The sequence below is a fragment of the Vombatus ursinus genome, unplaced genomic scaffold, assembly GCF_900497805.2.
Source record: "Vombatus ursinus unplaced genomic scaffold, bare-nosed wombat genome assembly UNPS02005659.1, whole genome shotgun sequence".
In the NCBI taxonomy this organism is placed as follows: Eukaryota; Metazoa; Chordata; class Mammalia; order Diprotodontia; family Vombatidae; genus Vombatus; species Vombatus ursinus.
This window is the reverse complement of record NW_020945437.1, coordinates 1,753,829-1,767,998: the sequence shown is the minus strand read 5'-3', so window position 1 is coordinate 1,767,998 and position 14,170 is coordinate 1,753,829. Positions and strand designations below refer to the sequence as shown.

Here is a 14,170-nt window from a genome sequence, read left to right as displayed (position 1 = left end):
GACTTTAGAGTGTGTGTGTGTGTGTGTGTGTGTGTGTGTGTGTAGTAATGGAAGTAACATATAATAAGGTAGGAAAGATCGGTCAGTTGTGGACAGGTTGTGAACATCTCTAAATACCATTATCTATCATCCTTTATTTACTATTCAATACCAGGCCATACTATGATTAAATCCCAGGTCTGGATCTTCTCCTCCCAGGAAGCCTAGCAACTTTCATTCTTATGCCTACAGAATGGAGTGCTCAAGGAATCAAAGTTCCATAGATGATAAGGCATCTTTAGGACAGAGGATCTTGGCAAACAGCAGAAAAAAAACTGTTGCTTTCCTTAACAGAGAGGAGTTTTGCCCTCATCAAAAGGCCTTCAGTAAAGACAACATTCTTAATCCTCCAGAAACAACCAGTAAAGTGTTCCTTAGATTTAAGGTGTTCCTTAGATTTAAGGTGTTTCTGACAAAGCTGGATGCTCAGAGTATGGCTCCTACATCCCCTCAGGACTCTAGGGGTAGTTCTGAGGGATTAGAGGATTGTTTTCCCAAGTGCTATATAGTTCACAAGCCCCTAGTATTTTTTGATTGTTTCCCTGCCACAGTTGTTAGTTGATCAAAATATGTAAAGGGGCAGAACCCTCAGGGAATTATGGTAAAACACTCATGGACTCTGCTGAGATCCTAATAAATCTTGTTTAGTGTTGCCAATTACAAGTCATGAGTAAAATGAAAAGAGAACTTACCTAGAAAGTCCTAGATTACAGTCTCAGTTCTGATGCTACTTCTGTTATCATGTGGGAATTTTAACCTTAGTACCATTTATCCTCTGTGATCTTATTTCCTTATTTGTATAATAAGGAAAATACTTAGACTGTCTATCTCACAGGATAGATGTGAAATGTGATTTATAAAACTTAAAGCTATAGCTACAGGATTATCTCAATTTATGCATGTTGCACATACTCTGGAGCTAATATCCCAATTCACACTCACACTAACAAGGTTGTGTGCTCAGAACATGACTACTACATTTAGAGCTCTAAAAGGGACTGGGGGGGAAAGGTTTGTTTTCTTTTCTTTTCTTTTTTTTCCTTAGGTTTGTTTTCTTAATGCTATAGCTAACAAGCCCCTACCACAATGTTTTCAAGCCAATATTGTCCATTTATCTGAATTAATCAGCCAGACTTAATTACTTTTTAGAATGGGGTATTTTATGCAATACCCCCAGAAGACTATGACACACTCTTCCACAAGTATAAAAACAGCCAAAGTGGGCTCAAGTTTAGAGCACCTGTGATGGAATAACTCAGTCCTCCTTGAAATTCTTCCACTAGAGTCTACATAATGATACCCTTAAGTATCAGATATATTTTCTGGTGGGACTTTTAAAGAGCCACGAAACCACATCCAATCTGTCTTTGGCTCGAGATGCAGAAATTGCCATCAACTGATCCAGGAATGGTGCTAGGATGCCAATGGGAAGTCCTTTTGACATCTGGAGTTCATCAGATTCTCCTCCAGTCATGAATAAATGGGGAGAACAGAGAAGACCAAGACTAATATCTGGCTCATATTCCTTTCTTCTTTTCTACTTTCCTTCCTACTTTTTCCATCTTTGATACCAAGAGCTATTTGTTGGTGACAATTCCAATAGGATTAAGTAGAACTTTTTCTTTTATTCTGTGGTCAAATGGGACATAGCAATGGGTAGAAGAAAGGCAAGATGAAGCAGGCTTAAAAAAAAAAGTCTGACAGCTCATGCTGTTAGTTCCTGGAGGGTAGAAGGTAGAGAAACAAAGGGCAATGGTATGCCTAGATGACTCACGGACTCACTGAATTTTCAAGTGGGAAGAGATGTCAAAATTCATCTGGCCCTACCTATGCAGCAAACTGTGGTTAAATTATTTGCCAAAGGTTGCAGTTAGAATTTTGGTTTCACTCTCAATCCAGTGCTCTTTTCACTACACTACACTGCCTCTCCTAAACTGTTTAATGGTTCCCTGCTTATTCCAGGAAAAAATCCAAAGTCCTCAAGTTAGCATTTATGGACTATTTCTGCCAGGCCATGAACTATTCCTGTAAATCACATAAACACTCCCACTTCAAGCCTTTGCCCATGCTATTCTAAGGTTCATTCCAGATCTAAATCTCAGCTCCCCACAAAAGATTCCCCTTTCCCTTTCTTCTCCAATTAGCCATATCCTCCCTTTCAGAACCATCTAAAATCCTACTTCTTTCATAAGGAAACCCCTAACAACAATTCCCTTCTTTGACTTCTCAAAACAGTTATTACTTGTCCTAATTCATTCAGGTACTTAAGCACACTATAAGGAAGAGAGATTATTAAGTTGTTTAATATGTTATAAAACCATAGATTTAGGGCAGGAATGGACAGACATCAACTGATCCAACTCCCTCATTTTACCAAGAAACAAAGAAAGAGTGGGAGGGAGGTAGGAAGGAAGGAAAAAAGAAAAGAAAAAAGTAAGCTTTTATCCCAGAGTAGTTATGGCACTTGCTCTAGGACATCAACCAGTGGTTATTTTGCAAAGTCAGAATTTGTACAAACTACCAATCTTGAAAGCTCCACGTCTGAAAGTACTATCTCTTAGACCCACTTTGCATTCCTTTAAGTACTATGCATGTTCAGTTGAAATATAGTGAATGTTGTGGGCTGAAAGATAATGGCATCATGGATTCACAGACCTAGGGCTAGGAGGGATATAAGAACACCATCTAGCCCCAAACCTCTCATTTTACAGATAAGTAAACTGAACTGAGAGAGACTAACTGACTTGGTAGTAAGCATCCGAAGTGGGATTTGAACTCCAGATTTCTGAGTCCAGAGCCTGTGATCTTGCCACTGTACGACTCTATCAAATCCTAATCATACCAAATCTAATCCTAATAATGATAGCTAACATCTATATAGCCCTTACTATGTACCAGGCACTGTGCTGTGTTCTATAATTAATAAGGATAATGATAATAGTTAGTATATGTGTCGTGTCTATACATGCATATATATGTACACATATATGTATGTATAGATAGACAGAAGATACAGCATTTACCACGTGCCAGGTGGAAGGCAAGTAGGTGGCTCAATAGATAGAGTACAGGGCCTGGAGTCAGGAAGAACTGAGTTCAAATTTGGCCTCTTACACTTAATAGTTGTGTGACCCTGGGCAAGTCACTTAACCTCTATTTCTTCAGTTCTCTCATCTATAAAATGAGCCGGAGAAAGAAATGGCAAACTACTCCAGTATTTCTGCCAAGAAAACACCAAACGAAGTCACGAATAGTTGCACAAGACTGAACAACAACAAAAACGTGCCGGGTACTGTGCAAAGGGTTTACCATGAATAACGATGACAATGATAATAAACACTGACACAGTACTTGCTGTGTGCCAGGCACTGTGCTAAGAACTTTACAATTATTATCTCATCTGATCCTCACAACCACCTTGGAGGTAGGTCCGGTATTATCCCCAGTTTACAGTCGAGGAAACTGAGGCAAACAGGTGAAATGACTTGACCAGGGTCACAGTCAGTGTCTGGGGCTGGAGATGGAGGCGGGAGGGAGGGGATCCTTTATGAATTCGGTCTCCCGCGTCACCACAAGGGTCAGAAATCCCGGAAGGCACAATGGCCTTGCACGTAACCAGACGAAAGGACCACCCCGGGCCTGGTCGCGGCACGAGCCCGCGGCTGGCGGCTGGGGCTCGGGGCCGGCTGCCAGATCCGTCCTCTCCGTCCCGCCAGGTAAGCCGACCCCAGCAGGGGACGGGGCCGCACGCCCCATTTCACTAGTGGGCTCCGACAGGGACGTTTGGCCCCGGCCCCGCCCTTCTCTTTCCCGGGACCTTGTCTCTTCGGCCTCCCGGCCGGGACCTGAGGAGAACTCAACGCGCAGGAGCGGAAATGACGTTTTCCCGCGGTTGAGCGCGGAGCTTTTGGTGCCGGGCTAGGGGTAGAGAGGTGGGTGGAGACAGGGATCTCCCGGTTGTTTGGTTGTTTTCGGGGAGCGCTTAAAGTTTTCTAACGGGAGCCGAGAGAGGACGAGGAGCTGCTGGTGCGGCGCGTTCACGAGGAAAGAGCGCGTGTGCGCGTGCTCCCCTTCCCCCCTCACCTCCTACCCCCTCGTCGCTCCTGCCAGTCAGTCAGTCATGCCACCCAAAGCCCCTCGCAAACCGGCTGTTGCGACCTCAGAGCCGCCGCCGCCGCCTTCCCCTCCCCCTCGCGAGGAGGAACCGGAGCCGGACAGCGGCCCAGAGGACCTGCCGCTCGTCAGGTGAGGAAGCCGGGGCCGGAGCCTCTCGGGGGAGGGGGGCAGCCGGCGGAAGCCGCGGCGTACAGGGAGGGGCCGGCTGCTTGGCGGGGCGGCCCTGCGGGCCCGAGCCGGGAGCGGGGGGCAAGCACCCGGCGGCGGCGGAGGCGGCTGCGGCGGCTCTTCTCCACCCGCCCCCGGCCGCGCTGACAGCTGCGGACGCGGGTCACCGGGCCAGGGGACGGGGCTTCCAGGCGGCAGGCTTGGCCCCAGGTTGACAGGTGGGTGGGGCGGGCCTGGGTCCTGGGGAGAAGGAGTGACAGGTGGCTTCTTTCTCTCTCGGGTTGTTGAGGAAGACGGCTGGGGTGGGTGGGGGTAGTGACTTTGCTTGGAGGTCTCCAAGTAAAACTGGACTTAGTCGGGGAGAAAGCATTGTTTTCTCCCTAGAGATGCACCAGAGTCCTGTTCTGTTTTGTATGTTGGAGTTCGATGATTGTTTGGGTCCGAGACAATGCAACCTAATTAGATACGTTAAAAAAGAAAACAACAAAACACCCCTCCCCCCCTTGTGTGTTGAATGCCTGGGTGCGAATATCATACTCTGCCACTTCCTGAATAATAAAGCTAATAAAAAAAATATTGGTTTTACTCTCTTGCAAGATCTTACTGTCGGGGTGGTGGTGGGGACATTTGCTGTCAGAATTGAGGGCACGGTCATCTAATTGACTGCCTAGAATGAGGGTTCACACTTTTGTAGTATTACAAGACTAATGAGAGATTTAGTGAACCCTGGCCATTGTGTATTGCAATGCTTTAAGACGTTAGGTGGCAAATGTAAAGTTATTCGTAGTGATTTTGTAAGAAAGTAGCTCATTAGTAGAATTTTCTTACTCGGTACGCGTTTAAAACCCTTGCGAAACACTTTCAGTAATGTAATTTGCAGTGCAAGCACTTAAAAAATAAAGCTGGCAAGGACTGCCCTATTAATTTAGTCTTTATTTTTCTTTCTCAAATTTAGATGAAACTCATCCTTGCATGTAGGTCTGCATCAGCATGTCAAAGTTGATTTTAAATTTATGGTGGATAGGGACGTTGATGTCTTATATCTTTAGCATTGTTTTGTAGGATGTTTAGCAATGCCCAACTCACATGGAATTGTTTACTTAGTGAAATCTTTATGTGAGCAACCCTAGTGGATACAGTAGAATATTACAGGGTGATGTGTTATATGTATGTTAAAACTTCTTGATTATTTTTCTTCTTTGTAGTTATTCTTTATGTTTGATATTGAAAAGCATGCACTTAGTTTATTTATTCGCCAGTCAGTCAACCAATAAAGATTTATTAAGCACCAGGCACCGTGCTATACACTGGGAATACAAGAAAAGCAAAAGACAATCCCTGACCTCAAGGACCTCACCATCTAATTGGGGAGACAGCATGCAAACAATTAAGTACAATAAGATCTATCCAGGATGGATTGGAGGTAATGGACAGAAGAAAGGCACTAGCATTAAGGGGGATTAGAAAAAGCTTTTTCCAGAAGCTGGGATTTTAGTTGGGATTTGAAGGAAGCCAAGATTTGTTTTTACCTTGAGGTTACAGCTCTATTGAAGGGCAATGGATGCTGGTATATACAATTAAAAAGTCGACCTGATGTTATTGTTATTTCCTATCTTGGAATTGGGTGGCAGGATAGAGTGGATAGAGAGTGCTGGGCCTGAAGTCAGACTATCTTCCTGAATTCAAATGTGGCCTCTGACTTGATTTTTTTGATTAAAAAAAATTATATATACTAGCATCCATTGTCCTTCAGTAGAGCTGTAACCTCAAGGTAGAAACAAACCTTGTTTGCCTCAGTTCCCTCATCTGTAAAATCAGCTGGAGAAGGAAATGGCAAACCACTCCACGATCTTTGCCAAGAACACCCCAAGTGGAGTCACACAGAGTTGGATGCAACTAAACAGCAACAGATAGATATAATATTTGGTTTGTTGTTAATAGGCTCAAAGAAAACATTTTGAGTGTTTTAAATGTATAATTAAAATATATAAGTAGAAAGAATACAAGAAGTCAGATTTCAGATGGTGATGTAGCTGAAAATGTCTTTCTTTATTCAACTAGTCAAGCTGTTCTAGTGGTGTTCCTAACACTAATTCCTGTTTGTCATGACAGACAACATACAAAACAAAGGTATTACAGAAATTGCTGAGAAAACCAGAAAGCAATTAGTAAAAAATTGGATTTTTGTCCAACAACTTGCACCATATACCACAATAAGGTCAAGATGGACACATGACCTGAATATAAAAGGTCAGACCATAATAAAAATGAATAAAATGAGATCAGTTATCTTTCAGGAGGAGAATACTTAACCAACAAGGTACTGAGGAAATTACAAAAGATAAAATAGTGTTTGGTCTCAGACCAAACACTTGACATTTACTAGCTGTGTGACCCAGGGCAAGTCACTTAACCCCAATTGCCTTAAAAAAAAAAAAAGATAAAATAGGTGATTTCTGTTACATGAAATTGAAAAGCTTTTGCAGAAAACAAAATATCAGTGTATTTAGGAGCAGCTAGCTGGCGCAGTGGCTAGAGTACCAGCCCTGGGGTTGGGAGGACCTGAGTTCAAGTGTGGTCTCAGATCAGATACTTGACACTTACTAGCTGTGTGACTCTGGGCAAGTCACTTAACCCCAATTGCCTTGACCTCCCCCCCCTCAAAAAAACAACATCAGTGTATTTAGAGTAAGATGGGAAACTTGTCTTTTGGGAAGAACATCATTGCATCAAATATCTCAGAATAGTCTTATTTCCAAGATACACACATACACATACACACAGAGTCATTCTACAGTGGAGGATAAGTTGTGAAAGAATATGAACCAGCGATTCTCAAAAGAGGTTCACACTATTAACAACTATAGAAAATTGCTCTAAATTAATAACAATAAGAGAACCCACACAGTAAGCATTTTGATTATTATTTGTGAGGCACTGTGCTAAGTGCTAAAGATACAAAAACGAAAGTGAAACACAAATGTAATTCAAAACAACTATGACGTTTCACTTTATACACAGAAAATTGTGAAAGATGAGAATAATCAGTGTTGGATGGGATTTGGGAAGACACATTAATGCTGTGAATTGGTCCATGTATTGCAGAAAACAATTTGTAATTATGCTAAGAAAGTGACTAAGATGACCATATCCTTTGACCTTGAGATCCTGCTCCTAAGGAGGTTAGATAGAAAGGACCCATATTTATCGGAATACTCATAGAAGGTGTTTTGGTGTTTTGTTTTGTTTTTTTTGGTGGTAGCAGAGATTTGGAAACCAAAGTAGATTACCATTGATTTCATAATGGCAAAACAAAATATTGCGTGAATAGATGGCATGTTACTGCGTTATAATAAGAGACCAATAGGAAAAATTGAGAAAATTGTGGGAAAATTTATGTGAACCAGTACAAGGGTGAAGTAAGCAGAACTGGGAGACAATGTATACAATAATTACAACAATAAGTTGAAACAGAACTCTGTGTAATTATATTGAGCTGTCTACTGTCTACTGAGAAGAATGCTGCCTAAACTGTTAAACACAATTGATGTGCTGGTTGGTTTGCTAACTACTTTTTTTCCTTTTAAAAATCAATCTATCAGTTTATCAAAGCAAATATTAAACCCTTACTATGTGCTGGGCATGTGAGAAGAGAATGGCTTGCAGAGTAAGAGGAGGGGGGGAATGGAAGAATATATTGGAAATTAATATATTTAATAAAAAAAGTTTATATAATAATAAAAAAATCAGAAAAGCAGTATTTTCTGATTTCCAATTTTCTCTACAACTAAAAATTCATTGAGAATATCCCAAGGTGACCACAAGCATCCAAGATGTGATTATGAACTGGCTAAAAAGAGGGGAACTTTTTTCTCCACATCAGTTTATATTTCTTGAAGGAAGTGAGAGTGACAATAGCCTTTCTTTAAAGTCTTCCCTCATACTTTAAGCCATTCAAGATGCAGTCTATCCACTGTTATTCCTACTAATGTCATAATTGTGGATAATTAATTAAACTCTAAAGCCAGAGTTCTTAAACTGAGTGCTGTGAACTTATTTTTTAAAAAATATTTTGATAACTATTTCAATATAATTGGTTTCCCTTGTATTTTAATTTGTGAATTTAAAAACATTTTTCTGAGAAGAGATCTCTGAATTTTACCAGACTGTCAAAGGGGATTCTATGACACAAAAAAGGTTCAGAACCTCTGCTCTAAAGAATCTACCGAGCTGAGGGAGGTCTACTCTGGCCATAGTAATGGAAATTTTGCTTTGAGGCCTAATTCTGTGCCTGGACTCAGCTATACTAGATGGCAGGGTTTCATTCTTCTCCAGCAGTGTTGATTTGGTCCTTGCTACTAGAATCTTGACTCATCTGAGTTAGGTGGAAGAGAAACTACCCTTCATTGTTATCCAATCAAGTAGCATATTTTAAATGTATTTGAATCAGTCAACAACAACATTAATAATAGCTGTTGTTAAGGTTTGTATTAACACTTTCAGGTTTCCAGAGTACTTTACATGTATTATCTCATTTGGTCCTCGCAACAACAGATGAAGAAATCAAGAGTGAGAAATGTTAAGTTGTCCAGAGTTACATGGCTAATAATTATTTAAGCCAGGATTTAAACTCTTAAGTCTAGTACTTATCCACTATGCCACCTAGCTAGCAATTATAATAGTTTCTTTAAGGGAAAACACTTAAGAAATGGAAGGCAGAAGGTTGTGAGGGAAGACAGTCTCCTGCAATGATATGTAACTCTTTTTCTTCTAAAAGTAAATAAATGAAATACAAAAGACTGAGGGGAAAAGAGTGATAAACCTAGCTTTGTAATACATTTTAATTGGTCAAGTAAGAGCTGGAAAGTGTTCTAACAGAAGATAGCTCGTTTTCAAGCACATACTTGTCAATAAAATTTTTTGAATGAAATTGATTATGATTGATTATGTGTTGATAAATCACCCAATGCTTGATTATTGTAATATTATTTGTAGGCCTTTCTCATCATCACCTCTTCTTCTCAAAACAGTTAACTCACTTTTTTCTCCCACAAAACTACCTTGGAGTATATGTTGGTGAACCAAGCTAGTAGCTTTTCACCAATGTGGTATGCAGTAAAGGAAAGATCAAGGAAAGAAAATATTTAAAAAGCATATATAGATATACATAAAATAACACGTAAAATATTTTTGCAAACCATAAAGCATTATATAAATGTTGTGATATTATTATTATTATTATTATTATTATTATACAAAACACAATTTTTTTAGACAGTAGGAATGAAATTAACAATACTTGTCATTTTTTAAGTTATCAGTAGTTGTCTGAGGGAAATGTTTTACTTTATCATCTTGGTTTATTTCCATATGCCTTTTATAAACTTATTTCTGTTTGTTAGGCTTGAATTTGAAGAAGCAGAAGACCCTGATTTTACCACATTATGTCAGAAACTAAAGATACCAAATCGTGTCAGGAAAAAGGCTTGGGAGAATTGGGAAAAAGTTTCATCTATGGACGGAGTTTTGGTGAGCATATTTCCCTTAATTTTTAAAATTTTTGTTATCTCTGATCACATTTGTTGAATACATTGTATACTGAAATGATGTTAGGTATTGATTGCATATGTTCTGATTTATAGTGGAGAAAGTCCATAAAATATGTCCTGTAAAATGGCACTATTTTCTGTTCTTTTCACATGACTATAAGACCACAAAGAATTGAGTTATTTCGTGTTGTAGGTGCTTTTGAAAATACTATTTTTAGAGTAATTAAAAATAATTTGTTACTTGCTTGTACATCTCACCAATTCCTTTATAAAAAGAAAGAAACAAATCTCTAGCATTCCAAAGACCTGAACATGTATAAAAACTGAATGTTAAAAGAAAAGTGGTAGAATACAGGATGTCCCAAAAGTCGACCTGTGGGACATCCTATATATTTGTGGAAAAGAAGGAATAAAAGGAAGTTGAGGAAATGTGAGATTCTAGTATTATCAATAAAAATTTCCATTAAAATGATTATCTATATATTGCCGCATTTTGGGTACTTTTATTGGTTTGAAATTAGATGTACTAGGTTATTTTTATGTATGTAAAACTGCAAGAAATTACAACTCTTCTGAAAGTTGTAGGTATCCAGTGTTGGGGGAACTGAGGAAAGGGACTTGTGACTCAGAAATTATAGGTAGTCCCAGCTTAAAAAGTACTTGTTTGTACATTAGATTTTTGGAAGTAGGAAACAATGGTTTATAGTCACAAGATAGCTTTCAAAAGCCTATTTAAAATTTAGTGTGGTTGAACCTTTTTTTTTTCCTTTAATAGTCAACAAAAAATAAGCACAGTGGAATCTTGTGTTCTTTTGAACTGTTAGTCAGTTGTATGATTACTTTGTTACGGATTTACTCCGAACTATCTGAGTATTCCTTCTGAGTCTCACTTATAGTACCATCATCTATATCCTTTCTCTATGTGGCTCTACCCCTATGGCTCTGTCCTGGGTCCTCTTCTCTTCTCTCTTGATGCTCTCTATGAAAAAACAAAAACAAACCAAACAAACAGAAAACCACTGTCTGTGATCTCATCAATGCCCAAAGATTCAACTGCTGTACACAGATACACTTCAGATCTACTTATCTACCTCTCCTTTTCTCTGCTAAGTTCCAGTTCCATATTTCCATCTACTTGCTCTAGCATTTCAATTCAACATGTCCAAAACTGAATCATTATCTTTTTCCCCAAACCCTTTACTGTTTCTTCAAGGGTCAATCAGTAAATAAACATTTTTTAAGTGCTTACTATGTGCCAAGTACTGTTGTGAGGGTAAAAAGCATAAGGATACAAAGAAAGATAAAAGATAGTCCCTGCTTTTAAGGAGCTCATGGACTAATGGGGGAGGCAACATGCAAATAACTTATGTACAAACCAGCTACATACTGTATAAATTGGAAATAATCCACAGAGAAATGGCACTAGAATTAAAAAGGCTTAGGAAGGGCTTTCTGTAGGAGAAGGGATTTTAGTTGGGGCTTGAAGGAAGCCCAGAAGTAGAGATAAGAAGGGAGAGCATTCCAGGCATAGGGGAACATCTGGTGAGACTGCCTGAAGTCTGGAGATAGAGTGTCTTGTTTGAGGAGCAGCCAGGAGGGGGGAGGTTATGAAGGGCTTCAAATGCCAAAGGATTTTATATTTGATCATGGAGGTGATAGGAAGCCACCAGAGTTTATTGAGTAGGTGAGTAACAGATCAGAGCTGTACTTTAGGAAGATCACTTTGATAAACAGAGTTGGAGTGGACTGGAAGGAGAGAGACTTGAGGCAAGCAGACCCACAAGTAGGCTATTGCAGTTGTCCAGGCATGAAGTGACGAGAGTTTGCATTAGAGTGGTGGCAGTATCAAAAGAGAGGAGGTGTATCCAAAAGATATTACGAAGGTAAAATTAAATGGGCCTTGGCAACAGATTGGATATGGGGAATGAGATATAGTGAGGTGTCAGCGATGACACTGACGTTGTAAGCCTGGGAAGATGATGCTTCCCTTGACGGTGATAAGTAATTTTGGAATGGGGGAGGGTTGGGAGGAAAAGAGAGTGAGCTCTGTTTTGAACATGTTGACTGTGAGATGTTTGTGGGACATTCACTTTTAGATGTCCAAAAGATAGTTGGAGATGAGAGACCTGAGGTCAGCAGAGAGGTTAGGGCTGGATAAGTTGATTTGAGAATCATCAGCATAGAGATGACAATTATAGCCATGGGATTTGATGAGATCTTCAAGTGAAATAGTACAGGAGAAGAGGCCCCAGAACCAGGCCCTGGGGGATACCTACCATTATTGGGCATGACCTGGATGAAGATCTAGCAAAGGAGCCTGAGCAGTCAGATAGGTAGGAGGATAACCAGGCGAGAGTAGCGTTTTAAAAACCTAGAGAGAAGAGAGTCTCAAAGAGAAGAGGGTGATTGATACAGATTTTCTTGATCATCTTTTTTTCCCCCTGGTTCAATAACATTTTACTTTTTGTCCAGGTGTTTGGTGTCATCCTGCATTTTATATATCAAAATTGTGTTGTCTTTAGCATGGACGACTTTTGATTTTGCTTGGTCTAGTCAAGTTGTTCTTGCTGTTTTGTTTTCTTTATTGCCATTACATCATTGATTGTGATATTAGAGTCCAAATGTTGTCATTTCACTCTTTGTTGTTGTTATTCAGTCATTTCATTTGTGTCCAACTCTTTGTGATCTCATTTGGGATTTTCTTGGCAAAGATACTGGAGTAGTTTGCCATTTCCTTCTGCAATTTATTTTACAGATGAGGAACTGAGGCAGACATGGTTAAGTGAGTTGTCCTGGGTCACACGGCTGGGAAGTGTCTGAGGCCAGACTTGAACTCAGGAAGATGAATCTTCCTTACTTCAGGCTTGGCATTCTATCCATGGTGCCACCTAGCTGCTCATAATTTTGCTGTTATTGATAGAGAAAATTATTTGTTATAGAAGTTTTGACAAATATTTTTCATTTTTTATCTGTTTACTTGAATACTCTTGGGATGTCCTAGCTTAATTGGGCATGTCACCCGACTTCTATAAATTTGTTTTCCTCTGTGAAACTTCTCACTATTTTATGAGATGTTATTCGTAATCCCTCTCCTTCCTTGGTCACTTTATTTCTCTGGTGTCTCAGTTTCCTCATCTGTACAATGAAATGGTTTGATTGTATGACCAATGAGGCCCTTTGCAACTCAAAATCTATGATCCTGTGATGCTTAAGATTTTTCAGGCAGGTTTCTATCATAAGCTGATGTTGCCCTTGTATGTTATATCTTACTATTTAGCAAGATCAAATGTTTGCTGGCTAAAACTGTTTCTATGTTCATTTGATTTCCTTGAGGTGATTTGATTTATGTTGGTTAAACTTCAGCCAAGGTTTAAATTGGCTAAACTTAACTCAAAGTTAATTTAATAGTAATGGCAATTTCTTACTTATGAACACCTGATTTTTGAGGGACCCTTTCCTACAAATGGCTTCTCTACCTTTACCACTAATCGTACCTTCTGGTGGCATTAGCAGGAGCTATTGTCGTACGGGGGTCTATTGCCTTGCGTACCTCTGCTTCCTTTTAAAGCCACTGTCACTGCACATAGACTCTTCATTCCCTTATCTTCCCAGAAGCTCTGCTGAACGAAGTTTCTTACCTCATTCTAGAAAGTGGAAGGAAGGGAAACTCCTGTTCTTTTATAGGATGTGTATAATGTAGTGAGAAGTAGAAGTACCCTCTGACTAGGATCTATGACCAGATAGGCTCTTGGTATCTATAATTCCAACTGTGACTTGGAATGCTGTGACTGCATTTTTCTATAGAAACAATGTTATAAATTGTGGTTATGTTCCATGGTACTGTTGAATAGTCACATTGTCAGTCAGTCAATTAATAGTAAGGGTCTTTGTACCACATACTGTGCTAAGTGGTAAGCTAAAATTGTGAGTTAAGTAGGCATTTATGGGCTAGCCTGAGAAACTAATCACCATTTATAACATATTATGGTAAAACATATTCCTTTATGAGAGCATAATGTAGTGATGTTTTAAATATTATTTTGTTTATGTTCTTTTTTGCCTTATATGTTTTATGGTAGAAAACAATAACCTATAGAATTCCAATTATTTTTTGGTAGGATTGCATGTTTGAGAGTATAGTATGAATAAACTGAGAAATACCTCACTTTTGAAACATCTCTTGAATACATCCCCTTCTCTCCTCTGACATTGTTACCCTGCTACCATTCTGGTACAGGCCCTCATTACCGAATGCTTGGACTATTGCAGGAGTGCTGGTGGGTCTGCCTTCACGTAAC

The 14,170-nt window shown here is 39.6% G+C and overlaps 1 protein-coding gene across 1 annotated transcript in view; it reads left to right on the top strand.

Moving 5' to 3' along the window:
• Positions 1-3,972: 3,972 nt before the first annotated feature.
• RB1 (RB transcriptional corepressor 1) overlaps positions 3,973-14,170 on the top strand; it is a 168,322-nt gene continuing 158,124 nt past the window's right edge. The window contains exons 1-2 of the mRNA XM_027848122.1: positions 3,973-4,284; positions 9,726-9,852. Coding sequence (XP_027703923.1) covers positions 4,160-4,284; positions 9,726-9,852 — 252 coding nt within the window. The 5' untranslated portion in view covers positions 3,973-4,159. The remainder of the gene's footprint in view (positions 4,285-9,725; positions 9,853-14,170) is intronic.